This window comes from Ovis aries, chromosome 3 (genome assembly GCF_016772045.2).
Source record: "Ovis aries strain OAR_USU_Benz2616 breed Rambouillet chromosome 3, ARS-UI_Ramb_v3.0, whole genome shotgun sequence".
Taxonomy (NCBI): domain Eukaryota; kingdom Metazoa; phylum Chordata; class Mammalia; order Artiodactyla; family Bovidae; genus Ovis; species Ovis aries.
Window position 1 is genome coordinate 10,644,222 of NC_056056.1, and position 24,408 is coordinate 10,668,629.

Below are 24,408 nucleotides of genomic sequence, written 5' to 3' on the forward strand. Positions count from 1 at the left end.
GAAGACAAGAACCTTGCCTGTCCATCCACCGTAGGTTCCGCAGGCCCTGGCTCAGAGCAGGCCCAGCACGAAATCTGTCAGGGTCCTTGCCAGATTCACCTCACTCTCTCCCGACCTCACCATCCTGGCAATACTGAGGGGTGCCCCCACGACCCTGCAAGCAGGTACCATCAGTCACGGAGTGCAGAGCAGGAATGAGGCACAGGAGCACAAAGGCAACTTGAAATTATTGAAATTATCCAACCCTAAAGTTGTTCAAACCTGCCTACCCTGGTGTTTTGATACTGTATCACAGCCATGAAAGATATTACCTTTGGGGATAGCTTTGGGGGAACGGTATCCCAAACTCTTCATACTATTTCCCAATTTCCTGTAAGTCTATGAACAGTGAATAGTGCTACCCCATAGCCCAAGAATCGAACCAGGATCTCCTGCATTGCAGGCAGATTCTTTAGCAACTGAGCTATCAGGGAAGCCCATGCTGCTGCTGCTAAGTCACTTCAGTCGTGTCCGACTCTGTGCGACCCCATAGACGGCAGCCCACCAGGCTCCCCCATCCCTGGGATTCTCCAGGCAAGAACACTGGAGTGGGTTTCCATTTCCTTCTCCAATGCATGAAAGAGAAAAGTGAAAGTGAAGTCGCTCAGTTGTGTCCGACTCTGTGCGACCCCATGGACTGCAGCCCACCAGGCTCCTCCGTCCATGGGATTTTCCAGGCAAGAGTACTGGAGTAGGGTGCCATTGCCTTCTCTGAGGGAAGCCCCTGTAAGTCCATAATTAACATTAAAAAAAAAATTTTTTTTAATTTAGAAAATTTTTAAATGAGAAATGTGCTGAAGAAATCAGAGCCAAATCTATGTTTGCCTGCGTGCGAGCCAAGTCGCTTCGGTCGTGTCTGATTCTTTGTGACCCTTTGGATGATAACCCTCCAGGCTCCTCTGTCCTTAGGATTCTTCAGGCAAGAATACTGGAGTGGGTTGCCATGTCTTCCTCCAGGGGATCTTCCCAACCCAGGGATTGAACCCACTTCTCCTATGTCTGCTGCACTGGTAGGCAGGTTCTTTACCACTAGCATCACCTGCAAAGCCAAATCTGTGTTTACATGAAGTTCATTAAACCCCAGTGAGAATACAAAATACTCTAATGATCCAGATTGAACTATGAAAGATACAATAGATGCAATTTATAAACTCAAAGAACTTGAGTGGGAAAGTTAATACATAAGTTTAACTGATACTACTGTAAAAGAGGCAACATTGAAACAAAATAGGAAAAATACATAAATGTTGGATAATTAACGGATACATAATAAAAAACAGTTCAGTAAATAAGAAATAGATAATTGGAGAAAATAATCACCTCGTATCTTAATGCTGGCTGATTTTCTCTCCTGACCCCAAGACTGACAGATTTTCATTGCCTTTATCCAGTCTTGTCTCTCTTTGATGTGAAGGTTTATTTTTACTTATTTTTAGACTAGCCCACTAGCTTCTAATATTTCTAAATATTATTAAATTAATGTCGGCTTCTCTACTAGATAATCCACATGAAATAAAAAAAAAAACAAGTGGAAAAAAGAATGGAACTACGCCTTCGAGAAAATGGTACAAGCGCAGGAAAAGTTGAATCAGGCAACGTGAGGAGACAAAGGCTTACCCCAGGAGGAGCGGCCACCACACAGGAGGCCTGTCTGTGTGTCTGTCTCCTCACCCTCTTATTCTCAGAGCCTGGCACAGAGAAGGCACGCAATAAATATTTGTGGACTGACTGACTGAGTGATGTCTTGGTTGGTTGTCTGCTCATAGCCTCCCTGGTTGGTGAGCCCCCACAAGCTGGGCCCCTGAGGCCTGGTCCCCAGAAGCAAAATACAGCCATTCCATCCCACCAAGGCCCTGCCTGTGTCCTGCAGCCAGGGGCTGCCACCCCCTGTCCTTTCCCCAGTGCCCTGGCATATGAGCAACCACCTCTCTGGGTACCTGGCTGCAGCAAAGGGAGGGTGCCCAGGGCAGCGAGCCAGCCCGTGCCTGCCCAGGAGGCCCGGCCCAGCTGTTTGGGGAGGCCGTGGGCCTGTAAAGACACAGTGCTTCTGCGAGGTTCTCCTGATACAATAAAAGATTATCAGCTAAATAAAACTAGGAGTGACTGGGGCCACTAAGCCCTGTTGGATTGAAATCGTGTGAGCAAAGTGGTTTTCTCTGAGAGATTTATTTCCTGCACTGGCTTCAGGCAGCCAGCCCAGCCGGAAAGAATGGGGTTGGTCTCCCTCCGTTGGGGTTGGTGGGGAGGACACGAGTTTTTATTTAATCTTCCAATGAGCTGGAACAGTGAAGACAGCATGAATGGACATTAATTCTGAAACAAATTATTAAAGTGCGATCTGGGATTCCGGGAAAGCCATCTACCCCCTGCCTGTCTGCCACTTCCCCTCACCCAGCCCATAAAATCCCTCCCCTCCACTCAAACCCCAACACAGGGTTTCCCATCCAGAGAAGAAAAGCCTGGAACTAACCTAAGCCCAGGGCCAGTGGAACATCGCCCTGGCGGGACAGCCCCTGCCCTCCAGCTGACACCATCTTCCTGCTGGGCCTTGGCCCCTCAGAGGGACTCCCTACATTTTATCCCCTCATTACCTGTATCTGTGATCAAGGATGCCCCAGGCAGAGATGGCCACCACCTCCTTCTCATGGGCTCAACCTCCATCGGCCTCCACCAGCTCCGGCCCCCTTCCTCACACCCAGCCCAGTCCAGGCCAGCAAGGACCTCACTACCATCCTAAACTGCCTGGCATTCCACATTCCACTGCTGGGCCCTGCCCAGGCCCTGCTCATCTGAGAGGAAAGTGATCTGGAATTCAAGCAGGGAGCCAGAAAGCTTGAGCTGGGCGATCTGAAGCCTCTGGGTGGGACTTGGACACAGAAAATGTCAAACCCAGCATCCCGTGGTGGCCAGTCTGGGAGAAGGGAGACAGCCAGAACTGAGTAACCACTGTGGAGAGGGCATGCCAGGCACAGGGCGGTAGACCAAGGGGCGTCTCAAGTCAGCTGGGTGCTGGAGGAGCTCAGAGGGGCTTCCAGAGACAAGACCCCTGACCCGGGCATGGAAGGAGAAGGAGGGGTACAGCACCCAGACCCAGAGGAAGCAAACCTTCAGAAGCTCTGGAGGTAGAAAGAACATCTACTGCCGCACTCAAGATCTATTAGAGTAACAACCATCACGAGAGTGAGAATGCCTGGAGCACTTCCCGTCTGCTGGGTCACGTGCTTTACCTGTGTTCTCAGATTCTAATCTTCCCAACAACCCACAAGGATGTTACTATTGTTTAGTCACTAAGTCTTCCCTGGTGGCTCAGTGGTAAAGAATCTCCCTGCCAAGCAGGAGAGGCAGGTTTCACCTCTGGGTCAGGAAGATCCCCTGGAGAAGGAAATGGCAACCCACCCCAGTATTCTTGCCTGGGAAATCCCATGGACAGAGGAGCCTGGTGGGCTACAGTCCATGGGGTTGCAAAAGAGTCAGATATGACTTACCAACTAAACAACAGGGAGGTAGGAACTACCAATATTCCCATTTTACAGATGAGGAGACTGAGGCTCAGAGAGGCCAGCTGCCCAAAATAGTATGTGGGAGAATTTGAACCTAGGTCTCTCTGACTCCAGAGACAAGGCCCTACCACACCCTGCCTCTCCTGGACCCCATGCAGGCTTCCCCCACTGGTCTATGTTGGGGCGGGCAGGACAGCATGGAGATCAGCAGGCTTTGAAGCCATGTCTACGCCAACAAATCAGAGCACAGTCAAACCCACTTGGCCTTGTCTTCCCTCTTTCCTTCATCCCTTCCTGACTCTAACAACAGAGCCTGTGTCCATGGGTGACAGGGGTTGGGTGGGACTGAGAGAGCCTGGCCAGGTAAGCTCTCCTGCCTGAGCCGATCGGTCCATCACAGCCATGTGCATAGACCCACCTGCCCAGGACTCACCTTTCTTAATGATCACAAACACATTTTATCACTATTATTATTTTAGGGTTTTGTTTTTTTTTTTTCAATTTTTTGGCCACAAACAGCGTACAGGATCTTAGTGCCCCAATCAAGGCTCGAACTCATGCCCCCTGCAGTGGAAGCTTGGTGTCTGAACCACTGGGCCTCCAAGAAAGTCCCAGTAATCAGAAATCTCTTGAGGCCAACTGAGCCATGTATTATACCCTACCTGTCCAAGGTAGACAGGCCGCTCTGGGCTCCCGATTCCCAGAGCCTGGCATGGATCAGGGCCGAAGGTTCAGAGGGCTCCTTCAGGCCAGCTGAGGGCCCCACCTTCTGTTCCTCCTGGCAGCAATGCCTCCATCCACTCGGCTGTACAAACCTGGAAGGGCCTTCCTGCCTCCCGTCCACCACCCCATAAACAATCCATCAGCAAGTGTCTGCACACGCTGTGCTTATTTGCTCAGTCGTGTCCAACTCTTTGCAACCCCGTGGACTGTAGCCCGCCAGGCTCCTCTGTCTGTGGGATTCTCCAGGCAAGAATACTGGAGTGGATTGCCATGCCCTACTCCAGGGGATCTTCAACACCCCAACACAAAGCACACCCCCAGTCGGCCCACTTCTCCCTGCTCCACCACCTCCTCCCTGGGCCCAACATCCCCATCTCTCACCCCTCCAAGTCTCCCAACCACACCCTCCTCAGCAACATCTGATGTGTGTCAGTGATGGGATCGCAGACAGGAACCCCGTGTGCACTGTTTGGCAAATAGAGCATTCTCTTGTTCTCTGATGATGGGGAAAGGAGTACATTTTCTATCAGCCTAGACAACAAAAACGATGGAAACCAAGCATTCAGTAAGGATTTAGTTAACAATGACCCTTTAATCATGTCACCTCTCTCCAGCTGACGTCCTGCACACCCCTCTGCCCAAGCTGGTTTACTCAGGTCAAATTTGCTCACTCAAGACTTAAATGTCTTCCTCCCTTTATCCAGGATGGGATGGGAAGTCTTTCTTGATCACTGCAATTATTTTGAAAATGCTGTCTCTTTATCCTCTGGGTCCCTCTCGGGGATCTCAGCCCCCCAGGACCAGGTGCCCCATTCTCCCTTCCCCATCGGCTCAGAGCTTCTGGGAGGGGTAGCTGGACCCACAAGCAGCCCCCATGGGTGATGACAGCCCCGCCCCAAAGATTCCAGTCCTTCCACACTTATGGGAATGAGAGCTGCCTTGAGGGATGAGAGAAGAGGGGCAGCTAGTCTGGAGGGGAGACTTGGCAAGCCAGAGATTCCTGGAGGGCTGGGTTAAGAGGCTGGGATGACTTCCTTGCACAGACACTGATAATAATAATAATAGAAGCCTGCCACGCACAGGTCTGGTCCTTTCCGGGTGCTGGGCCCTGTGCTAACACTCTGCGTGCCCACACCTCCCCACTGAAGTGGATAATTGTGTTATTTTCCCATAGACTGGGAAGCTGAGATGCAGAGAGGGTGGGCACACAGCTAACACAGTCCTGATTCAAATCCCAAAGCCTGGCCCCTCACTGCTGTGCTCCAGGCCTGGCGCTCAGCGCTCAGCGGTTGGGAGAGCCCAGCACAAAAGGATGGGGAGGGGGCAGTGAGAGGGAAGTGGAGCGGCAGGCTGGGCCCTGGAGGTGGGCCCGGGACCAAGTCAGGACTCGGTCCAAGAGCAACAGGAACTCACCTTTGGGCTTTAAACTGGAGAGGTTCATGGTCCTGTCTGGGTTTGGGTTTAAAGGCTGCTTGACTGTCCTGTGTCAAGTGGATAAGAAAGAAAGAGACTGAGGCTGTGGGGGCGGGAAGGGGAGGGGAGAGAGAGGGGTGAGAGAGAGAAGGGGGAAGGAGGGAGAAATGAGCAGACCTCACGGATGCCACCACTGTGGTCACTGGGGAGCTGGTGACCCGAGCTGGCAGGGGCTCCGGATGTCTAAGGCTCAGAGCCCACCTGCAGCTACTGTAGCACCCCCTTACCCCCCACCCCTCACCCTCAGTCTCCCCAGTCCAGCCCAGCCACTATTCCGCTTCCTCCTTCTTTCCTGCAGGATCCTCCCAGTGTCCTTGTCCCTCCTGACTCCAGGGAAACTCCAGAGTCCCTCAGGGAGAAGCTGCAGAGATGGGGACCCTGAGGTCTGTCTGACTCCCGACCTCAGCTCTTGCACCTGCTCCGTGTGGCTGCTGCCAAGAATGAACCAACCTGCACACAAAGCAGCCCCTTCTGTATTTCTGAACTGCTCAGGACTTGCCCAGTAGCAGAAAGAGTGAAAATGCAAACCATCTAAAGTCAATAACAAGTTCAAAAGCCAAGGCAAGAATAAGTAGTGACAATTCCTACAGCTTGTCCTGCGGGAAAGCCTCTGGCCAGGAGCGGGGTCCTGCGCCCGTATATGAACCAGTCACAGTGCCAGGATGGGGAACCATGATGTGCTGGGCCTGGAAGGGTGCTCGGTGGTGGGTGCTGGGTTTGCCAGCAATAGCGTGGGACCTCAAAATAAAGTTACTACAAAGCCTGTTTCACGAACATCTCAGAGAGGTTAAGCAACCCGTCAAATCACCCAGCTTCCCCTTCCATTGCTCTGAACCTGTGCTCTGAATCCCCACCTGCAGGGGCAGAGCAGGTTTCAGAGAAGGGACAGGGCACATTGGTGGCCCCTGTGAGAGAAAATCCAGACTTCCTTTTTTCTGGCATTAAGGTCCTGCGTGGCGACCCCACTTCCCGTTTCCCCCTCTGACCACATCCCTCCTACATGCGCTGCCAACCATAAGTCCTACTGCGCTGCTGGACTGCAATTACCTGGCATGGGCAGGGCCTCAGTCCTCTCTAAACCTCCTCTCCTTTCCCTCACTTTTCCCAGGGCAGAGCCTGGCTCAGGACAAGTGCTTCTGAAAGGTTCTGTGTGGATTCTCAAAGGTTATGTGGGTATGAGCTGGAAAGGACCTATAGAAGTCCCTGGGCTCAAAGCCTCCAGACACACAGCTCACCACCTCCAAGGCCCCCTGATGTTGCTGGTTTCAATTCCACTTCCTCCCAAATCAAGTCTCCCTGTCAAGTCTCCAAGTCAAGACTTCCTGGCAAGTCAATTCCACTCACTCCCAAGGCTCAGGTCCCCACCAGGGCATCCCTGGGGTGAGCCTTCTCCCTGGGACCTGGAGTGATCGAATCCCTAGAGATCAAGAGCTTTCTCCGCCCAAGATTCAAGGGTCAAGAGGACAGAGGAACACACACACACATAGGCAGCTCCATTTCTTCCAGGAGGGGAGGAAACTCCCATTCAGGTCTTCTCAGGGAAGGAGGCCAGGGAACCTGGAGATGGGAAGGGGCAAGGGAGGAAGAGATCTCATCCTTCATCTTCCTGCCCTTGTGACCGTCTCCCAGGCCTGCAGATCCCGGCCTGGGACCCCCACCCCTGCTCACCCCCACCTGGCCTGCGGGGAGGAGGGGCGCCAACAAAGGAAGGGTCCCCATCCCGCCAGGACCGCCAGGACCGGATGCACCCGGCCCGCCACAGCAGGTCTCCCCGACACACACGCTTCCAGTGGAAGCGTTCCCGCCAGCGGCCGCTGTCACACGCGGTGGACCCGCAAGGGCTCACACACACACACACCCCGGACCCCGCGCACACCGGCTGCCACGCGGAGCCGGACACACGCGGCGGGAAGGCCTTGCGGGGGCCACGGTGCACCGGGTGGGTCGACGATCCGATGCCCGCGCGTCCGTCTGGGCCTGGGCCTCGTTCGGCGGGGGCGCGACCCCAAGCGCCCCAAATACCCGCGGGGGTCCCGGCTGCCCGACGGCGGCGAGGCGGGACACTCGGGCTCGGGAGCGGCCGAGACTTCCGCCCCGGCCCCGCGCCGCCCCTCTCCGCCGGGCAGCGGCAGCCGCCCGGGAGGCCCAACCGCGGCCTCGTGGCGCCCCCTGCGGTCCGCACTACGCGGGCTCGGGCCTGGCGCCCGGGGGCGCCGGGGTGGGTGGTGGCGCCTCCTCTCCCGGGCTCCACTGTGGCCGCAGACACCCTCCCGGAGCGGCCGCGTGGAAGGGCCCGGAGCTGCCGCCGCGCGGGGGCCCGAAAGCCCGGCCAGAGCCCCGCGGCAGCCGCCTGCCCAGCCCGCCCGGCTCGCACCCCAACCCGGCCACGCGCGGGGGCTGCTTCCTGCTTTGACAGAGCGGGAGACCGAGGACGCACAGCCGGGACGCGGGGAAACCTGGCTGGGACCTTGACTCTGGGGCATGTGAATGGGGGTCTCCGAACCCGCCCGGCCACCTCCTGGGTCGTATTGGTCTCCTCCCGGCACCGCCTGCCTCTGCCCGCCCCAGCTCTCCTCTGAGCCCATCTGTCCAGGAACTGCCTGCACCCACTTAACACCGTCCTGGAGTCTTAAAATAAAAAATCACATGCCTGTGCGTGCCATGTCGCTTCAGTCGTGTCCAATTCTTTGCAACCCCATGGGCTGGAGTGGGTTGCCATGCTCTCCTCCAGGAGATCTTCCCCACCCAGGGATCAAACCTGCATCCCGTATCTCCTGCATTGGCAGGTGGGTTCTTTACTACTAGCGTTCTGGAGTCTTAAAACAAAAATCACACCAGGAAAAAACACCTTAGGAGCCCCAGCCTCAGGTCCACCTTGGGGCCAGGAAACCAAGACCCATGAGAGCCCCTTAGTTTTGGCCTGGTCTCTGTGAGTCAGTCTGGTTGTCTAACTACACTGAGATCCTTTAGGACCCTCTCTGCCCCCTTCTGTGCCAGCAGGGAGGTGGCACCCAGTTTTTTGCACTTAGGACACATGTTCTGGGCCAGGCCCTGTGCACCTGTCCTGCGATCCTCACAGCAAATCAACCCTGTGGGGTGGTATTATTATACTGCCTCCTACAGAGGAGATCGAGGCCCATGAGGTGGGAGGCTTGCCTGAGCTCAGACATAGCAGGTGAGTGGCAGAGCTGAGATTGCAGGCCTGATTTGAGGCTCACTTCAGAGCTCTACCAGCCCTGTCTACAGTTACCATGTGGAACCCACGCCAGGCACCAGCACTGGCTTTTTGATGTGACCCACCCTGACATGGAGAGTGGCCACCCCCTCACACCCATCACAAGAGTCACAATCACATTGGTAAGGCTCCAGCCCAAGCCTGGCCCTCAGAGTCCCCAAGAGTCAGATGCCTCCAGACTGACCCTCCATTTTACAGATGGGCACACTGAGTCCACAGAGACACAGGGTCTTGCTCAGGATCACACAGAGCAGCTGTGGTCTAGGCTGCTCGATACCCCAGGCAAGAAAAGAGTTCAGGTCCCAGGATCTGACCCATCTGTGCTTCAGGGCTGCAGGCCTCGTTGTAGGGTCAACGGTTTAGCTGGAGTTCTGTCTGGAGGGAGGGATGAAGAGCAGGAGACAGACACTAACACAGAATAAGGACAAACCCAGAGATCAGAGCTGAGATGAGGGCTTGGCTGGGGTTTGGGGAAGCGCAAAGGAGAGACTGGACATGGGAAGGGTCAGTCAGCAAAGGATTCCCAAACAAGTGACGTCAAGTGGGCTTTAAAAGGATGCATAAGAGTTTGCAATGGAAAAATGCAGGCAGGGATATTTCAGGAGAAGACGTGGGGCTCAGAGGCCTGTTCCCATCTGTGCCTTGCTGGTTGAGAGTATGGGACCAGGTACTAGACAGTCCTGGGCTGGAGTCCCAGCCCTGCTGTATGACTTAACCTTTCTGAGCCTCCATTTCCTAGGCTATAAAATGAGAGTAGGGATGATCTCCGTCACAAGGCAGTTGCCGGGTGATCAAGGGGCATGGCACACAGGAAGACAGGGACTAGAGACTATCGTAGGGAGCAGTTGGGGAGTGGAGGAAAGAAAGAGGTGGCTGAGGTGGTCATCTGTCTTCTGAAGACAGACAGACTGTGAGGGACCTTGAATGTCAAGCTAAGGAGCTTGGCTTTGTTCTGAAGGCAGTGGGGAGACATGGAAGGGCTTTGAGTCAAGGAGTTACAACTGTGATTTGTGTTTTAGAGGATGCCCACCCGCAGGTGCTAGGGTGTCCTTGAAGAAGGACAAGGACGAGGCTCCTGATCGATAAGCCCAGCTGTGTCCTGGCACCTGAGATCCCTCCAGCCCACTGCCTTCTCCCTCCCTCAGCTCTATGAGGCTGAGAAGTTGCCCTGCCCTGATTCCAAGGCTGGTCCAGGGCCGAGGAGGCAGGCGGCCTGCAGCCCCTACCCTCACTGCCCCGTGGTCCCAGACACCCCTGCCCAGGAACCCACAGCCTCTGTGACCAGTTTTCTGCTTTCCTCGAGCTACCCTCCCCCCTACACACACACACACACACACACACACACACACACTCCACAGTCCCCATTACAGACAAAGGACGGGCAGCACCGCCATAATTTCTATTTCCTTCTAAATAGATGCTCCCGGACCTGCTCCCACAAAACCAATTAAAGCACCTGCCGAGGACGAGGCTTTGTCAGCAAATTATTTCCAGGCTTTGAGACTCGGGAATAAATCTCAGAAGGATGAAGTGAATGGAATGAGTAGGGGAGCTAGAGATAGGGGGGCTGAGCAGGCAGTAGGGGGGAGGGTCACTTTGGGTCCAAGCACCTGCAGGTGGAGTCTTCATTTCTGCCGCCAGACCCTCAGCCAGGTCCCGCACTGGGACCCTTTACAGTCCCACCAGAGAAGCAGCCTCTAAGGAGTCGGACATCTTGGCTCCAAGTCAGGAATTCCCCTGGAAAATTGCCTGGAAACAACTTCCAGAGCCACGGGGTGGGCGGCACGGCCATCTTTATGTCCTTGTCCCATTGCTGCATCCCTTGGCTGTTTCCCCAACGGAAAGGAAATGGCACCATAGCTCAGTGCGGAAACAGGATGTCTGGGCTCCTAACTCACTGTGGGAACCTCAGACAAGTCCTTCTCTGATCTGACCCTTTGTGTTTCTATCTGCAAAGTAGGGTGGATGGAAGTTCACCCAGCCCTGCAGCTTCAACTCTTCAGATGCCCACGAAAGTCCAGAAGGCCTCCTGGTTCAGGCCCGGCTGGCCTTCTAGGACGCCCGAGGACTCTCTCTTTGGGCAAAGGCCAGGGAGCCGGTAGAGTTCCGTCCAGTGCAGCCATCATGGCCCCCACCAGCTCTCAGACTGGCAGCAGGGAGCGAGGGGCTGAGTGAGCCCCAGGCGGGCCCACATCCAGTGCTTAGCAGTACACCTTGCCCATAGTGTGGCCTCAATAAATGTGGCCATTTTTACTACTACTACAGCAACACTTGCCTCTCTAGACTACCAGGTCCTTCAGCCCCAGGTCACATTCCCATCAGTCCACCAACACCCACCTTGGCCCAATCAACAGTAAGGACTTGCATGACTGAGACCTCGAGGTGGGTATCATCAGCACTACCATCTTACCCGAGCAGACAAAGCCTCAGAGAGGTTAAGCCACATGCTCAGAGTCACACAGCTTGCCCGGCAGGACATGATGCCAAAATGGAGCCTCAAGGTAACTCCCCAGATGAATCTGAGTTGGGAATCTGGGTTGAATGCACAAAAGGGATCAGACCTGAAAGGCGGAGATGCCAGGCACCAGAGCTATAAGCTTACCAGGGGATAGGAGCCTCACAACCATCCCAGATTAGAGGCCACTCATAAGGGATGCTAATTAATTAATTAATTCAGAAAAGAATGTTCTGGCAGTCCCGTGGTCAGGACTCCATGCTTCCGCTGCAGGGTCCCCGGGTTCCATCCCTGGTTGCAGAATTAAAAAAATAATAATTAAGAACTGCAGACTACTAGCCTCCACAGAAGTTAGCTCCACAGAAGCTAGGGTGCCCACCCGTCATCCCAGCACCTGGCCTGGGGCACCTGAGAAGCCCTGGAATCTGGCCTTATACTTCCATAGGCCACAAGGGACCCAGTCAGGCCACAAATTGCTGGCAATAATAACAAAACAATCATTGTAGGTGGTACCCATCCTCTGGACCTTTCAATTAGTTGAAGGAACCCTGACAATACCCCTGAGATAGGGACCAAGATTATAGGTAAGAAAACTGAGGCTGGAGAGAAGTCACACATCTGGGGTCACTCTGCTAACACCAGGGGCACAGTTTTCCTGGCCTCTATCATCAGTGCCTGAGTGGGCAGTGGCCCATGGGCTCCCAAGAGAATTTTTCCTCTAATAGTAAAACATTTCACTTCATATGTGTCAGGAAAAAAATAGAACCAGCCCTTCAAGCCCAAATAGTTTATGGATATGAAAAATGGACATATTTTTTGAAACAAGAAAAATCCTAAGTCAATGAGAACAGGTGGTACTTGTCCTGAACAAAGGTGGGTCAGTAACTGAAACACAGCATCCACGTCCCTCCTCTGCATCCGCACAGCTGGCTGAGGCCCCAGAGGAGGAGGAGATGCAGACAGAAGAGCTGAATAGGCTTATCGGGGTGGCTCCGCTCCAGGCGAGGCGCAGCGCTTCGGCCACTGGCAGTCACGCCACCATTGCTGCCCGAGGTGTGTTCGTGCTGCCTCTTCGGGGATCTGACCTTTAAACTTGACTTCTCTCCCTTTAATGAGGGCTCAGAGAGGCTCACGCCCAGGGGCTCTGAGCTCCTAAGTTGAGGCCTGAGATTCCAGGACCAGTCCCTGTGCTGTCCAGCGCCTGAGAGAGGACGGATTTGCCTGAGGGAGTTTTCCAGGCCTGGAGGGCCAATCCAGACCCTCTGTATCCGTCCTGCACTTGCCCGGGATTTGTTTCTTGTTGCTTGTCTTTAATGATTTTCTAACTATACGTGCATTCTAAGTCGCTTCAGTCGTGTCCACCTCTTTGTGACCCTATGGGCTGTAGCCCACCAGGTTCCTCTGTCCATGGGGTTTTTCTGGCAAGAACACTGGAATGGATTGCCATTTCCTCCTGCAGGGGGTCTTCCCAACCTAGGGATGGAACCCACATCTCTTGTGTCTCCTGCACTGACAGGCAGGTTCTTTACCACTAGCGCCATCTGGGAAGCCCTCATTGTAACTAAAGAGGCGACTGAACACAGCAGCCCAATAGTAAGAACGCAGAGAGCTTCTGAGCATTGTGACAAGCTGTATGACTTTGAGGGCATCACTAGGCTTCTCTGAGCATCAGCTTCCTCATTTGCAAAGTGAGGATCCTAATATCTCCCTCAGAGGGGCATTTCGAGAGTGAAATGAGATCATGTGCTTCTGTCAGCATTCAACCATGAAAACAGTACTTCAACAGGTGGAATTTAATACAGGCAATTAACTGCACAGGTAACCGAAATGCTGAGAAGCCAGTAGGAACGGAACAGAAACCAAGAGATCACTGAAGCAGACAGCCACCTCCCCACTGTGTGGGCAGCACAAAAGGAGGAGGTGGGGTTCACAGGGGCCATGGGGGTGGAGCTGCAGAGACAGCATGGTCCCTATCAGAGGCTGCCAGGGCAGGACGGCAGGGAGAGAAATACCCTGGCTTCTCCCTTCTCCTGCCCTCCTGTCCCCCCCTGGGCCTCCCACTGGCCATTTGAGGGGCCTGGGAAGCTCAGGGCTTTGCAACACCAGGCAGAGCGGGAATAACCAGGCATGGATCTGAAACATTTGCACAGGCCCGGGGCCACACAGTACGCGGTGCCCTGCCCAGTCAGTAAATGACTGTGATCTCTATAGTGTTCCTTCATATTATTAAAACAATACATGTTCACTATATTAGGACTATTTTGGTTGCAACAGAAATTCATTCAAGCCAGATTCAACAGGACAAAAACGGAATTTAACAGAACACTGCAGTGAAATCTCTTAAAACCCAAGGGCAGGACCACGATAAGGCCTGGCAGGATTGTCAGGTCTCCCCGGAGGATCCCTGCTGTCTCCTGCTTCTCTCCGCGAGGGCTGCTCCATACTCCATACTCCTCGTGGCACACAGGTTCCTTAGTCCACCGGGCAGAGGATGGCCGGAAACAGTTCCCAGATTCAGACAGCACTGGGATTCCTTAGTCTCTTTTCCAAATTCCTGGGGCAGCCATTCTGATTGGCCCAGCTTGAGTACCTGTGTCCGCCTGATCCAATCAGCCATGGCCAAGGGGGTGGAGTCACAGGTGCCGAGCGCAGACCCTCCTACCAAACTGTGTAGGAACTACAGAAAGCCTTAAAACGCACTGCATTGTTTTATTTTCGGGTTCTATTTCGGCGTCCCTCCCCTTCTGTTTAGGGCTTCTCTTGTGGCTCAGCTGGTGAAGAATCCACCTGCAATGCGGAAGACCTGGGTTCCATCCCTGGCTTGGGAAGATCCCCTGGAGAAGGGAAAGGCTACCCGCTCCAGTATTCCGGCCTGGAGAATTCCATATAGTCCATGGGGTCCCAAAAAGTCGGACAAGACTGAGTGACTTTCACTTCACCATTATGTTGAACACAAATAATGCCCCAGCCCCACATTTCCTGCGGATGAATTCCTACAGGTGACTCAGCTAATACTGAGAGGGCCCTTTACTGCCGCCTTCGCATAAATGCACTGCAGCTGGTGGGACATCTTTAAATGATTGTTCTTGAGGGTTTCAGAAGCAAAAGACAGCCAGGCCCCACTGCAGGTCATCCCCTCTGAGGTTTTATTTGGCTTTCTTGCGTATTTGTTTAATTAATTATTATTTGATTATCTGATTAATTATTATTCCAGACTCCAGTAATCCATAATTCAAAATCATACAGATGCTGGACTTAATTAAATGGACTTTTTACCTCATTTGGGAGAAAGAGTTTATTTAACAAGAAGGTAAAGCGGTTCAAGGCAGCCAATTGGGATGATGTTTTTTCTTTCCAATTTTTATTATGAGCTTTCAAAACAGGAAAGCTGAAAGGACTGCACACTGAACTCCTGCATGCCCTCCAGCAAGATTCAACCACAGTTCATACTTTGCCCACTTATCTCTGTTTCTCTCTCTGGGCTTCTGTCTCTGTCTCCCTCATTCTCACTCTCTCTCTCTTTTTCTCTCTCTCTCTATATGTATCATATATTATAAATTACATGTATTAAAATATATAGCATTTATATATAAATATATATATTTGTGCTAAATTGCTTCAGTTGTGTACAACTCTTTGCGACCCCATGGATTGTAGCCCTCTAGGCTCCTCTGTCCATGGGATTCTCCAGGCAAGACTGGAGTGGGTTGCCATTTCCTCCAGCAGGACATCTTCCTGACCCAAGGATCGAACCCATGTCGCTTATGTCTCCTGCACTGGCTTGGCAAGGGGGTTCTTTACCACTAGCACCACCTGAAAGAAAAAAGAATATATATATAATATATGTAAATTACTTTCCTGGGCCATTTGGAAGCGAGTAACAGATATCATGACCTTTCACCCACAAATTTCTTTTCATCTCCTAAGAATAAGGAGGTAACTATACCTCTTCTAGGTAACTATAATGCTATTATTATGCTAAGAAAATTAACAATGATTCCATAGTTCCATTAAATATTTCAGAAGGACTAATTCAAATTTCAGGGAGACTAATTGCCATTGATAAGCAATTTCAAGAAATAAATAATATATATAAAAGTACCCGACATAATGTCTGGCACACATAGGAACTTAGTAAAAGTCAGCATCCCCTGCTACCCGCCGCCCCCCGCCACACACACACGAATTTCCATCACCACCATTTTTAAAACCACTAAGTAACTGCAAACAGCATGGTTCAATGTGATGCAACATCAGAAGAGCATGATCAGACCACCGGTGCCCCAGATGGGGCTCCCCCAACTCTTCCCCGCAGACGCTGAAAGCAGGAGGAAAATTGCTGGAGACAAAAGACACAGTCACAGGGCGCTGAACTTGGCCTCACCAGCCTCCTAGTAATGGCGCCAGGGAGGGGATCGGTGCCAGCCAGTGCTGCTCAGCCACCACGTGGCAGACAGAGCTGGGCTCCTGGCCGGGGTCCCTCCACTTACCAGGGCAAGAACGGGTTTTTTTTTTTAATTGTTTTCAAAACAGATTTCATGTGGTCCCAAAATGAGACCATGATTGTAAATTAAAGTGTAATTAGCCTTTACGCTTTTATATTCATTAACTCTTCTCTGTTAATGATGCTAGGCTGGAGCAGAAACCCTGCATTATGAAACCACATCCAGGAAATAAAATAGTGATTTAGATAATGGCCACAATGTATTGCTACTTACACATAATTAAACAAATGCTCCATTTAAACTTGGAAACATGACTGAATGTTGATTAACCCTCGCCCAGCAATTCGGCTCGGAACTGGGGAAGGGGAGGCACCGTGAGCTCGTCCGTAACAAAGTGTCTGGACCAGTCACGAGTGCCTGCTACATTGACAGCCATGCCCACCAGCCCCACCTGTGCCGCTGGGTGTCTACAGGTCTCATGCCAGGGAGTGTGGCCGTGGATGGAGGTGACTGTGAAAGTGATCCCAGGACCACTTAAGAAACCACCACACTAAGTGAAACAAGCCAGACACAAAAAGATAAATATTGTATGATTCCAAGTTTATAGAAACAGAAAGGAGAAAGGTGACCCCCCAGGGGCAGAGGCTAGTGCTTAATGGATACAGCATTTCAGTTTGGGGTGGTGAAAGATGATGAAAGATTCTGGAGATGGATGGTGGTGATGGTTACAAAGCCGTGTGTACACACTTACTGCCACTTAACTGTATCCCTTAAAATGGTTAAACAGTTGATTTCATATATAATTTACCACAATTTTTAAAGCTTATTTAAAGCATTAGGAGAAAAGGAAAAAGTCACCACACCCCAACTCTACTGCCCACAAATACGAAAAGTCTGAATCTCACCTTCTCAGAGATCAATTCACATGGTTCAGCACTGACTCTGATGACTTGACTCAAAGTTAGGAAAATGGAAATTTTTTTAGGTTTTAAAAAGTATAAATGAAGTATTGCTTAACATATAAGTAATTCAGACACGTATTGACTAAAAAGTAAAGTTTCTGATTCTCAATCAGTTCAGTTCAGTTCATTTCAGTTGCTCAGTCATGTCCGACTCTTTGCAACCCCATGAATCGCAGCACGCCAGGCCTCTGTCCATCACCAGCTCCCGGAGTTCACTCAGACTCACGTCCATCGAGTCAGTGATGCCATCCAGCCATCTCATCCTCTGTCGTCCCTTTCTCCTCCTGCCCCCAATCCCTCCCAAAGAAAGAAGCACCCAACAATTTTCCCATTTGTCATTTTTTTACATGTAGCTTTTCCACATAATGCGTTGCTCTGCTGGGTCCCCCAGAAGCAGACCCTGGGACAAGAAAGGGAGGGCAGGTGGGAGATGTGGGAGGTGATCCCAGGAGAAATGAGTGGGAAATAAGACAAGGAAAGAGAAGAATAAAAAGTGTATGACCCTATCTATTATTTATTGCTGCATAACAAGTTACTGCAAAATCTAATCACTTCAAACAATCATCATTACTTGACTCTTGATTCCTGTGGGTCAGGAATGCAGACAGGGAAGAATTGCCCCTGCGCCACCAGGGTCTGAGGCTTCGAATGGAAAACTTCAAGGCTGGGGCTGGAGTCGTCATGAAGGTTGCCCGCTCACGCATCTGATAATTGATGCTGGTTCTCCTTGGGGGACCTAGCTGGGTTGTGAGCTGGAACACCCACAAGTAGCCTCTCCAGGTGGCCTGGGTTCCTGAAACATGGTGGCTAGGTTCCAAGAGCGACCACCATGTGAGTGAGAGAGAGAAAGGCGTGGGGGCAGCGAGAGAGAGAGAATGAAAGGCAGAAACCACGTTGCCTATTAGGACCAGTCTTAGGAGTCACGTCGTATCACCTCCACCACCTATGATGAAGGTCTGCCCAGGCACAAGCAGGCAGGAATGTCAATGACCCATTGTAACAAGAACATGCTGTTGTTGTTTATTCTCTAAGTCATGTCCAACTCTGTTCAAAGCTGTGGATTTCAGCTCGTCTGTCCATGGGATTCTCCAGGCAAGAATACTGCAGTGGATTGCCATGCCCTCTTCCCAGGGATCCTTCCAACACAGGGATCGAACCCACATTTTTATGTCTCCTACATTGGGAAGCGGGGGTTCTTTACCACTAGCGCCACCTGGGAAGCCCAACAAGAGCAAACGGGAAATACAATCTGCCATAGCCAGGCTAAGTACATTTGCAGGCAACTGGTGCTTGATTCCAGTAGGGACCTCTGGGAGGTAGCCTGTCACCCTAATACTTATGGGGTGGTCAATATGGGTCAGTCTTCCCAGGTGGCTCAGTGGTAAAGAATCTGCCTACCAAGCAGGAGACATGGGTTCAATCCCTGGGGTGGGAAGATCCCCTGGAGAAGGAACTGGCAACCCACTCCAGTATTCTTGCCTGGGAAAGCCCATGGACAGAGGAACCTGACATGCTACACTCCATGGCGCTGCAGAGTCAGACACGACTTAGCAACTAAACAACACCACCACTATGGGTCCGGGAATGTGCTGAATGCACACATATTCTGTCATTTACCGTGCAGTAGCTACTACCACTGCCCCCAAATAAAGATAAGGCAACTGAGGCTTAGAGAATACCAGGCAGAGACTGCCCATCCATCCACCAACTCCCATCTTTCCTGCTTCCCATACACACAGCTAGAGCACATCTCCCGGGTCCTTATGGCTAGGAGTGACCATATGACTAAGCCGTCTGCAATGAAATATGGGCCAAAGTAAGGGGTACCCCATCCTGGCTGGGGCCATAGGCTGTCCCCCATGCGCCTGTGTGCTCCTTCTCCCGTCTGGCCAGAACCAACACGCAGCCTTGGAAAAACACACGGTGAAGATGTCAGACTTTTTTTTAGTGTGGTTCCCTGAATTGCCTCATGGAAGAGAAACCCCCCCTCCATCATTTATCTCATCCCCCTTCAACCTGGGACTGTTAAGCGACAAACAAACCTCTGTTGTGTTTACACATTACGTTTGGCTCTGCTTGTCACCACAGTGCAATCTAGTCTAACACAGGTGTGTAGTATGAGATTGAATCCTCTAAAACTGCCATGACAACTTTGTAATTCCAGATAACTCAACCTCACACGCACAGCTCTTTTCACTCTTCCACTCCTGCACAGTGTTCCACTTGTTATTTAACCACTTATATAACCACTCCCCCTTTGATGAACATCTATCCTTACAAATAACACTGCAAGGCCCATTCTTAAATATTTACCATTATGAGTTTTATGAAGCTGTCCATCAGACAGATTCCACAAAGTAGGACTGCTGGGTAGGTGCTGCACATTAAAAACTTTTATTTGTGTGTGTCCACTCTAGCAGCATAGACACTAAAGCTGGAACAGTACAGAGATTAGCATGGCCCCTGCCCGAGGACGACACAAAAATTCGAGAAGCATTCCATATTTTTATCCTGCAATAAACCATGATAATAGAATATAAAAGAGAATATATATGTTTAATATATATTGTATAACTGAATACCTTTACCATACATCAGAAACTAACAAAACATTGTAAATCAATTATATTCAATAAAAAAATAAATCTTGGGACTTCCCTGGTAGTTTAATGGTTAAGACTCCAAGCTTCCACTTTGGGGGCACAGGTTTGATCCCTGGTGCAGCAACTAAGATCCCACATGCCACACAGTACAGTCAAAAAATAAATAAATAAAATATCTTTAAAAAATAAAATAATAGTCATGTGGCAGTTTAAACAAATAAATCTTAATGGATAACAAGGACCTACTATATAGCACAGGGAACTCTGTTCAGTATTATGCAACAACCTAAATGGGAAAAGGATTTGAAAAAGGAAAGTTACATGTATATGTATAACTCAATCACTTTTCTGTGCATCTGAAATTATCGCAACATTTTTAATTAAAATAAAAAGTTAAAAAAATAATAATATAGGACTTACTATGTGCTGGGCAGTGTTCTATGTTCTTTACAAATATTACTTAATCCTTACCACAACCCTGTGAGGTAGGTGCTATTATTATCCCACTTTGTGGATGGGGAAACAGGCCAAGAAAGCTAACTTACTCAAGGTCATGCCCCTGGTACGCGGTGGAGCTGAGATTGGAGCCCAGGCACCGGGCTTTGAGTGTCTCTTCAGAAGCATTAAGTCCTCTGCATGTGAGAGTGAGGCCCGCCCTGGAGAGGCCCCTCAGACTACAATGCAGCGGCTGGGCCCGCCCAGGGGCCTGCACTCGTCCCTCTAAGGAAACTGAGGAAACGTGAACAAACAGCAGCAGGGTCGCTGCCACCGAGAGCACTGTCCCACTCTCTGTCCATGGGATTCTCCAGGCAAGCATACTGGAGTGGGTTGCCAGTCACTTCTCCAGGGGATCGTCCAGTTGAACCTGGGTCTCCTGCATTGCAGACAAGACTCTCTACCATCTGAGTCTCCAGAGAAGCCCCGCATGTGCTTAACAGAAGACAGCTAATCACCTCAGATATGCAGATGACACCACCCTATGGCAGAAAGCGAAGAACTGAAGAGCCTCTTGATGAAACTGAAAGAGGAGAGTGAAAAAACTGGCTTAAAACTCAACATTCAGAAAACGAAGATCATGGCATCGGTCCCATCTCTTCATGGCAAATAAATGAGGAAACAGTGGAAACAGGGTCAGACTTTATTTTTTGGGCTCCAAAATCACTGCAGATGGTGACTGGAGCCATGAAATTAAAAGATGCTTACTCCTTGGAAGGAAAGTTATGACCAATCTAGACAGAATATTAAAAAGCAGAGACTACTTTGCCAACTGTGATATTGAGTGGTTTGCCTTGGAAATGAACAGAGATCATTCTGTCGTTTTTGAGACTGCATCCAACTACTGCATTTCGGACTCTTTTGTTGACCATGATGGCTACTCCATTTCTTCTGAGGGATTCCTGCCCGCAGTAGTAGATATAATGGTCATCTGAGTTACATTCACCCACTCCAGTACATTTTAGTTCACTGATTCCTAGAATGTCGACGTTCACTCTTGCCATCTCCTGTTTGACCACTTCCAATTTGCCCTGATTCATGGACCTGACATTCCAGGTTCCTATGCAATATTGCTCTTTACAGCATCGGACCTTGCTTCTATCACCAGTCACATCCACAGCTGGGTATTGTTTTTGCTTTGGCTCCATCCCTTCATTCTTTGTGGAGTTATTTCTCCACTGATCTCCAGTTGCACATTGGGCACCTACCGACCTGGGGAGTTCCTCTTTCAGTGTCCTATCATTTTGCCTTTTCATACTGTTCATGGGGTTCTCAAGGCAAGAATACTGAAGTGGTTTGCCATTCCCTTCTCCAGTGGACCACATTCTGTCAGACCTCTTCACCATGACCTGCCCATCTTGGGTTGCCCCGTGGGCATGGCTTAGTTTCATTGAGTTAGACAAGGCTGTGGTCCGATTAGATTGACTAGTTTTCTGTGAGTATGGTTTCAGAGTGTCTGCCCTCTGATGCCCTCTTGCAACATCTACCATCTTACTTGGGTTTCTCTTACCTTGGGTGTGGGGTGTCTCAGTAATCCAAGTCTATGCCCCAATCAGTAACACTGAAGAAGCTGAAGTTGAACGGTTCTATGAAGACCTATAAGACCTTTTAGAACTAACACCCCGAAAAGATGTCCTTTTCATTATAGGGGACTGGAATGCAAAAGTAGGAAGTCAATTTGCCTGGAGTAACAGGCAAATTTGGCCTTGGAATGTGGAATGAAGCAGGGCAAAGACTAACAGAGTTTTGCCAAGAAAATGCCCTGGTCATAGCAAACATCCTCTTCCAACAACACAAGAGAAGACTCTACACATGGACATCACCAGATGGTCAACACCAAAATCAGATTGATTATATTCTTTGCAGCCAAAGATGGAGAAGCTCTATACAGTCAACAAAAACAAGACCAGGAGCTGACTGTGGCTCAGATCATGAACTCCTTATTGCCAAATTCAGACTTAAATTGAAGAAAGTAGAGAAAACCACTAGCCCATTCAGGTATGACCTAAATCAAATCCCTTATGATTATACAGTGGAAGTGAGAAATAGATTTAAGGCACTAGATCTGATAAATAGAGTGCCGGATGAACTATGGAATGAGGTTCGCGACATTGTACAGGCGACAGGGATCAAGACCATCCCCATGGAAAAGAAATACAAAAAAGCAAAATGGCTGTCTGAGAAGGCCTTACAAATAGCTGTGAAAAGAAGAGAAGTGAAAAGCAAAGGAGAAAAGGAAAGATATAAGCATTTGAATGCAGAGTTCCAAAAGAATAGCAAGGAGAGATAAGAAAGCCTTCCTCAGCGATCAATGCAGAGAAATAGAGGAAAACGACAGAATGGGAAAGACTAGAGATCTCTTCAAGAAAATTAGAGATACCAAGGGAACATTTCATGCAAAGATAGGCTCGATAAAGGACAGAAATGGTATGGACCTAACAGAAGCAGAAGATATTAAAAAGAAGTGGCAAGAATACACAGAAGAACTGTACAAAAAGATCTTCACGACCAAGATAATCACGATGGTGTGATCACTCCCCTAGAGCCAGACATCCTGGAATGTGAAGTCAAGTGGGCCTTAGAAAGCATCACTACGAACAAAGCTAGTGGAGGTGATGGAATTCCAGTGGAGCTATTTCAAATCCTGAAAGATGATGCTGTGAAAGTGCTGCACTCAATATCCCAGCAAATTTAGAAAACTCAGCAGTGGCCACAGGACTGGAAAAGGTCAATTTTCATTCCGATCCCAAAGAAAGGCAATGTCAAAGAATGCTCAAACTACCGCACAATTGCACTCATCTCACACGCTAGTAAAGTAATGCTCAAAATTCTCCAAGCCAGACTTCAGCAATACATGAACTGTGAACTTCCAGATGTTCAAGCTGGTTTTAGAAAAGGCAGAGGAACCAGAGATCAAATTGCAACATCTGCTGGATCATGGCAAAAGCAAGAGAGTTCCAGAAAAACATCTATTTCTGCTTTCTTGACTATGCCAAAGCCTTTGACTGTGTGGATCACAAGAAACTGTGGAAAATTCTTCAAGAGATGGGAATACCAGACCACCTGACCTGCCTCTTGAGAAATCTGTATGCAGGTCAGGAAGCAACAGTTAGAACCAGACATGGAACAACAGACTAGTTCCAAGTAGGAAAAGGAGTATATCAAGGCTGTATATTGTCACCCTGCTTATTTAACTTATATGCAGAGTACATTGTGAGAAATGCTGGACTGGAAGAAGCACAAGCTGGAATCAAGATTGCCGGGAGAAATATCAATAACCTCAGATATGCAGATGACACCACCCTTATGGCAGAAAGTGAAGAGGAACTAAAAAGCCTCTTGATGAAAGTGAAAGAGGAGAGTGAAAAATTTGGCTTAAAGCTCAACATTCAGAAAACAAAGATCACGGCATCTGGTCCCATCACTTCATGGAAAATAGATGGGGAAACAGTGGAAACAGTGTTAGACTATTTTGGGGGGCTCCAAAATCACTGCAGATGGTGACTGCAGCCATGAAATTAAAAGACACTTACTCCTTGGAAGAAAAGTTATGACCAACCTAGATAGCATATTCAAAAGCAGAGACATGGTCCGTCTAGTCAAGGCTATGGTTTTTCCAGTGGTCATGTATGGATGTGAGAGTTGGACTGTGAAGAAGCCTGAGCACCAAAGAATTGATGCTTTTGAACTGTGGTGTTGGAGAAGACTCTTGAGGGTCCCTTGGACTGCAAGGAGATCCAACCAGTCCATTCTGAAGGAGATCAGCCCTGGGTGTACTTTGGAAGGAATGATGCTAAAGCTGCAACTCCAATACTTTGGCCACCTCATGCGAAGAGCTGACTCATTGGAAAAGACTCTGATGCTGGGAGGGATTGGGGATAGGAGGAGAAGGGGACGACCGAGGATGAGATGGCTGGATGGCATCATGGACTTGATGGACGTGAGTCTGAGTGAACTCTGGGAGTTGGTGATGGACAGGGAGGCCTGGTGTGCTGCGATTCATGGGGTCGCAGAGTCGGACATGACTGAGCGACTGAACTGACTGACTAACTTTGCCAACAAAGGTCTGTCTAGTCAAAGCTATGGTTTTTCCAATGGTCATGTATGGATGTGAGAGTTGGACTATAAAGAAAGCTGAGCACTGAGGAATTGATGCTTTTGAACTGTGGTGTTGGAGAAGACTCTTGAGAGTCTCTTGGACTGCAAGGAGATCCAACCATTCCATCCTAAATGAAATCAGTTCTGAATATTCATTGGAAGGACTGATGCTAAAGCTGAAACTCTAATAGTTTGGCCTTCTGATGCGAAGAACTGACTCATTTGAAAAGACCCTGATGCTGGGAAAGATTGAAGGCGGGAGGAGAAGGGGACGACAGAGGATGGGACGGTTGGATGGCATCACCAACTCTATGGACAGGGGTTTGAGTAAACTCTGGGAGCTGATGATAGACAGGGAGGCCTGGCATGCTGCAGTCCAC

General features: G+C 50.0%; 1 protein-coding gene and 1 non-coding gene across 2 annotated transcripts in view; one reads left to right on the plus strand and one right to left on the minus strand.

The window, feature by feature from the left end:
- Positions 1-24,408, minus strand: part of LOC121819151 (uncharacterized) — a 38,471-nt gene that overhangs the window by 8,718 nt on the left and 5,345 nt on the right. The window contains exons 2-3 of the mRNA XM_060413652.1: positions 7,594-7,904; positions 5,676-5,743 (exon numbers count right to left, since the gene is read on the minus strand). Coding sequence (XP_060269635.1) covers positions 5,676-5,743; positions 7,594-7,904 — 379 coding nt within the window. The remainder of the gene's footprint in view (positions 1-5,675; positions 5,744-7,593; positions 7,905-24,408) is intronic.
- LOC114114187 (U6 spliceosomal RNA) lies at positions 19,237-19,340 on the plus strand. The gene has a single exon (XR_003589024.1). It is a non-coding gene; the product is annotated as a U6 spliceosomal RNA (small nuclear RNA).